The sequence below is a fragment of the Ruditapes philippinarum genome, unplaced genomic scaffold, assembly GCF_026571515.1.
Source record: "Ruditapes philippinarum isolate M1 unplaced genomic scaffold, ASM2657151v2 ctg1000_1_1_1_1, whole genome shotgun sequence".
In the NCBI taxonomy this organism is placed as follows: domain Eukaryota; kingdom Metazoa; phylum Mollusca; class Bivalvia; order Venerida; family Veneridae; genus Ruditapes; species Ruditapes philippinarum.
The window spans coordinates 121277-128029 of record NW_026859957.1 but is presented as its reverse complement, the minus strand read 5'-3'; the positions used below and the strand labels follow the sequence as shown (position 1 = coordinate 128029).

The 6753-nt window shown below is 33.6% G+C and overlaps 1 protein-coding gene across 1 annotated transcript; it reads left to right on the top strand.

The window, feature by feature from the left end:
- The first annotated feature begins 4831 nt into the window (after positions 1-4831).
- On the top strand, positions 4832-6447 carry LOC132758408 (rhodopsin-like). Its single transcript, XM_060750080.1, has 2 exons — positions 4832-4997; positions 5837-6447. Exons 1-2 carry the CDS (start codon positions 4832-4834, stop codon positions 6445-6447), a joined length of 777 nt encoding a protein of 258 aa, XP_060606063.1.
- The last annotated feature ends 306 nt before the right edge of the window (positions 6448-6753 follow it).

Sequence of the window (6753 nt, the reverse complement as noted above, 5' to 3'; positions counted from 1 at the left end):
TATATATGATTCAAAATTATATTTAACACACTATACCACAGCTGTCAAATAATAACATTATCATGAAACAAAAAGAATCATAAAGCATCATATAGTTGAATATTTTCTTTTATAAAATGGTTTGTGAAAAATTGTATTAATTGAGAATTAAGGTTTTATGCTGAATTTATTGAAGAAGATCTAATAAAATAATATACAGTTCAATGCTAGTCTCTGGCGGATTAAGTTAAAAAGTAATACGTATGTTATTTTCAATTTACAACATACCCAAAAGAGGGGGAAACGCATATGAAATTAAAGATTTGTTTCATTAACGCGCGTATAAGTTATTTTTTTTAAAAATGCCCAAAACATTCGGAACTTCGAATCTGATAATAAATATATTTGATATATAATTCACATTATATAATGCATACGTACGTTAAAATACGTATTTACACACCAGTGCAATATCTCTTTTTTGAAGCCGGAAAACATTCGATAATTGTAGAAATGTTCATGTTTTTAAAATCCCTCCCCCTGCTTTTTTTTGAACTTTTATAATTGAGGAGAAAAGCTATGAACATCGATTCGTAGACGATAATTAAGATAATATGTTTTTCCGTGTCGACACGGATATTGATTTTGTTGACATTTATGAGGATTAAAGATAATAACTGACAAGAATTAACGCTTAATTATCATGCCGATTACAGATATGTGATGTTAGGCAAAAACAACTAAATCGATCACTGGGTGATATGTTTGCTGTATGAAAAAAGTACATTTAGCTTTTGAAAATATGTTTCAAACTATATAGATACAACAACATTGTAATTTATGACGGCAACCCCTTTCTTCTGGAACGATTGTAAGGATGGGTAGTTCACAAGGCGATATACGCAAGTGATTGTTTAACGTTGACACTGCAACATTACCGAGTTGAAACAACGCCTATGAATTAAAGACATAATCATGAGATAATACAAAGGGAGACTTCACATAAATCTTTATCACAACATTTAACTTAACAGTTTAAGATATGGGCTGAATCTTAAAATAGTGCCCTCTTCGATGAAAAGAAAAATAAAAGCAAAGTTTTCGTTCAGTTTCTGGGAGCTATGATTTAAAAGGATATTTTCAAATGTAAGTGGACTTGCAAAATAAAGTTTATGTAGGTAGGGAGAAGTCAAATTAGTAACCTACATCCGTGATAATGATGCTATAATTGAGATAAAATGAGAGCCACTGATTTGTGTGCTATTTTCTTGTTTGGCCTGCAGGTGTATGATTTATGTGTTTATAAAGCAACAAAATGGCGGGCCTCCGTAGATTCTATTCTCGCTTAAGTAGTCGAGCTAGATAACATTTTCACGTTTAACTGAGCTTGCAAAATTTTCAGTTTTGTTAATACGGATTCAGAATTTCCCTATTTTACTTTAAACTAGTCTTGTACAAAAGAAAAATGTAAATAAATAACAGCTAATGACATTTTTTTTTTTCAAATCAAACATTGACCAATCTCTGATTTCCTATCATATCATCCAATTCTTTTATGGGGGATTGGTGGGGACATTTGCAGCTTTTCATGGAATGGCACGGACATGTTCGATTTACGTTTCCATGAGAACCGACATGAACGTACATCTAAGAATGGGTGTTCATTTATTTAACACTATTTACATTCCTGTAAAATAAATGATGAATTTCATAACAGCGGTGATAGACAGTTACGAAATAGCTTCAGTCCATGCCAGTGGGCGTAATATATCTTGCACGTAAACATCATTTCACATGACTCAATAAAAACCGAGTCTGCAATATCCATTTTTATTTTTTATTTATTGATTGATTGATTTATTTATTTTTATTTTTTTTTATTTTATTTTATTTTATTTTTTTGCTTCCGAGGTAATTTCAATTTTGCCATTGTTAAAATTTTTTTTCTGCATTGTGAAGGAAATCTCTATAACTGAAAAGTTTTAATAAATTTTATTTAAGTTTAATCTTATTTCATAATGGACCACTTCCATCTCGATATTACCCCGATTTAAAAATTCAACATGAACCATTAACTAAAATTTAACCGTTGATTTTATTAAATGGTTTAATTTTGTCACCAATCCTTCAGGAAATCGTTCACAATTGTTTTCAATTTGTTGCATCAGCCATATTAATTTACGCGAATTCTACTCGACGCTAGCATAGCAACGTGCCAAAACCGAATGACACATATCATATTACTTGAATTTTATTTGCTGTTATTTTTGAACATAAAATATAAAATAAAATCAGTGAAGGAAAGCAACATTGATAGAGTTGTACTATATATAGCTACATGTATATAGAAACACACAGTCAGAACACTGGACACAAAAATGGTTCCGGGCACCTTGTTAAAGAGACGGCACAATTAACTACTAGGCGCATGCTTGTCAAAATTTTGTTTTGACAAAATTAATACGAGTATGATAAACTGTATATCGGCTTCCCCTTTGACAATTATAACTTTACAAAATGTAGTTATGTGCTGGTTACCTGTAGAACGTAACATATTTTCTGTATTCAAAAGATGTTTATTTTAATTGTTAAAGAGACTGTAATTATCAGTTTGTTGTTTTTTCAAATATTAGATTCGAACATTATATATCCAACATTAGATATGTTTAGAACTATATGTAACACATTGATGTTTTTGCTGTATCTGAATGATAATTCAGGCATTTGAAAAGAAAACAAGAAAACAAAACAAACAAAAAATGAAAACATAAATTAAAGAAGTTATTTAACACGATTTACTATCACGCCTAACACTGTTAAACCAAGGTGAGATATTTGGAAATGACAACAAAATCACCATACAGTACGACAGTGTACATCCTGCATTTGAATTACTTGAGTACATTCTTTTAGATCAAGCAGATTTAGTGTTTGATCCCTGTTGTAGCTTTAAGTGTGTTAGCCAAAGTCATCTTTCTTGTTTTGACGCCATATAACCTAAAGTGTATTTGTACGTCGAAAAATCAAACAAAACAAGCGGAAACGAGTAAATTCACTATTAAAGGAAACGAAGGCCCCGGCACGCGCAAGTTCCCAACGGAAGAACGTAACTCGGCTACCACTGAGGCCCCGGTATGTGCAAATTCCCAACTGAAGATCGATTGTCGTTTTAATAACTCGGCTACCACGAAGGCACCGGTATACGCGCAAATTGCCAACGGAAGATCGATCGTCGTTTTAATCACTTGGCTACCACAGAGGCCCAGTATGTGCAAATTTTCCCAACGGAAGATCGATCGTCATTTCAATCACTGGGCTTCCACGGAGGCCCGGTATGTGCAAATTAACAACGGAAAATCGAGCGTCGTTTTAATCACTTCGGCAACTACGGAGGCCACGGTATGTGCAAAGACGCAACGAAGTATCGATTGTCATTTTAATCACTCGGCTACCACAGACGCCCGGTATGTTCAAATTCCCAACGGAAGATCGGTCGTCATTTAAATCACACGGCTACCAAAGAGGCCCGGTATGTGCAAATTCCCAACGGAAGATCGAGCGTCATTTAAATCATTCGACTACCACGGAGGCCCCTGTATGCGCAAATTCACAACGGAAGATCGATCGTCGTTTGAACATACAAGTTTATAGACTGAATCGTCATATTTGTTTTTATTTTAATATTTACGGTAATAAAAGACGTTATATGAAAATTGTTGTAATAAACATAGAAAATATTTCCCTACAGGTGAAATGAATTGGTACTGGACAACAAAAATAGCCTTCCCTGACAACAATGCCAGGGCCATAGAAGACGTGTAGAATTTACATGTTGTATATAATATGTTTTTGTTAATTATGTGTTTGTTTGCTTGTTTGTTTAGATTCAACATCATAATGAGTAAGGCCTCACTATTTATTTTTAATGCATATTCCAACTGAAACTTTCTTTTTAAATGTTATCATTGGCTACATTTAATCCACGCCGGACCATCTTTTACTATTTACGTTCGTTGACATTCAATCACTTACCCCTCACTTCTGTGGGATCCAATCTTTTGCTTTTTTCATGCGATGAAGATATCCAGCTAGCTAACGGAATGTCAGTGGTTGAATTAAGTTGCCCATTCGTGCCCTAAATAATGCACGTAAGGGCCCCTGAGGTCTTCCTCCAACAGAAAAGCTAGAAGTCGCAATCTGACCTATACTGTGTTCGTGCGACGTAAAACCTCCCCTATAGAGATAATTACATTGTTAAAGTTATTGAGAAATTATTCTTTTGAAAGAAAGAAATGTCAAAGTTACAATGCAGACCAATATTAACAGCGTTTTTAAAATCTAATTTCCTTCCTCATGTTAAAAGAAGAATAAGCAGAAGACGTCAATATGACATTTCTTTTGACAAAAAAGACAACTAATATTTATAATGTTTTATTAAAAGCGTTTGATCACGTAGAATGCTAATTGTCTTTATAATGTATAATTGAATATAAAAAGATTGGTCATAAGAGTAGAAAAACAAAAACAAATAGTATTTTGTCTTCACTACAAAATAACAAGTCGCTAAAACTTGACAAATTACATTATATAAGGGAAAAAGATGAGTAGCATTTAAACAACTATTACAAAGCATAGAAATAGCGTTTTAGGAATAAAAATAAAAGCATTATGGGCCTTTCATGTTTTCAATTTTTGTTACTTCAAACCTTGTTTTGCTATATTTTTGTCAAGTTTATATTGGCTTACAAGCGAGAATGACCATCACTGAACGAGGCCCAACATATACCCAGCATTTCAAGTCTCCATGGAAATTCTCTCCTTGCTTCTTTACTTACCAAATTGTTTAACAGGAATGTTAAATTCCGTATCCTATTTCAGGTATAAAAGTTTGCGAACCTCATCAAACACGTTTGTGATCAACCTTGCCGTGCCAGACTTCCTAATGTGTCTTCTGTGTCTGCCAATGCTAACCCATTACTTCATTCGAAATGATTTGGATAGCGATATCGATATATGGTGTATGTGTTACTTTTTTAAAATCAATATTTATATCAGAGCAACGTCTCATTGATCTTCGCGGCTGGGGGATAAAAAATTTTCCACACAAACAGGCGAAATTTCATTCATCAAGAGATTGTAGACTCTGATATGTTAAGAGAAGCTTTACAGCTTGCTACAAGTCATGTTGATGGTTCTACTCTAGTGTCCAAATACTGCTAGGGAGTTAGAGAGTGTACTTGAAGTTTTCCTTTACTTATAAAGCTGTTATGTGATCACCTGACAATAACAATAATTATATCGGCGTGACTTAAACATCAAACCTATCAAGACTTTAAGAGTTCTTACAGAATATAGATGAAAAATAAATATGTGCATTTCCATTTTAATTATTGCATTCTTAACTCAAAAGTTGCAAACTCGGAAGTTTAAATTTATAGTTGCAACTATCAATTTACATTTGCATTTAGTAGCTCAATCAATTCTTTAATTTCAGTTTGCCGGATCAACAACTTTTTTGGCGCATTCACAGGCTTTCTGTCAATATGGTCATTGGTTTGTTTAGCTTTCGATCGCTGTATAGTAATAAAAAGAAGCCTACCTATAAGATATTCTTCGGATAAAGTTATTGCAAACTATGTCATCACTGCAATTTGGATTTGTTCCCTGTTGTGTGCTGCATTCCCTCTGTGTGGATACGGTCGTTTGTCTATAGAAGGACTCACGAACTCGTGTGACGTCAGCGACAAGTTTAGAAAATCTGCGGAAAATATGCTGTACAATATCTCAATTCAAGTGCTCTTTTTCCTTATACCTATAATATGTATTGCAAGTTGTTATTATGTCATTTTTATGAAAGTTAGACAACATGAGAAAATTTATTTCAGTGTTCGAGAAAGTGGTCAATATGATGAAGTGTCATTTCGACGCATGCGCAAAAGTAGAACACTGGAACGATGTGAACTGAAGACAGCTAAAGTGGCCCTTATGCTTATCACAGTCTTTTGTCTTGCATGGACACCTTATAGTGTCGTGTCTTGGATTGGCCTAGTTGGCAAAAGAGAGTGGTTAACTCCATTAATGATTGCAATACCGGCGATGTTTGCCAAGATTTTAACTGTTTTGAACCCTATACTTTACGCATTATCACTTCAAAGCTTCAAATCAAAGTTGAAATTATGTTGGAAGCAGTATTTTAAAACTGAAACTGCTTCATTTGTGTCGATAGATAGAAGTTTTCCCTTGACCGCAGGGGCATGTAACTTACATAACACGTGTTATGTACCAAGAACGTGTGATATACCAAATATGTGTAACATAGATAGAACATGTAACAGAACTGACGGGATTGCTTTACCGACAGCATGCTCCATACCTAAAACATACACCATGCCAATACCAAACATACAACATTCAACCAGTGTTAATGAGGAATCTAAAGATAACAAAATTGCAACTACTGCATTATAGTGGTTTTTTAGATTATAATGGTTTTTGTATGATACAAAGTATAAAAAATACCTTTATACATGTATTTTATACAAGTTTTCTTGTTCATATTTACACTTTTTCCTCACGTAGAATAATACATTATGAAAACGTGAATTGTTTTGTGCATCCTCAATATATAGATTGATGTAAATAAGACTGCATATCGAATTATTGATATAAGACAACTCGTTTGAGATAATTAACTATCACATTCCACTAAGCATAGTGCACGATCACATCCAACACAGCAAAGTGGATAACCACATTAAACACAACAAAGTGCAA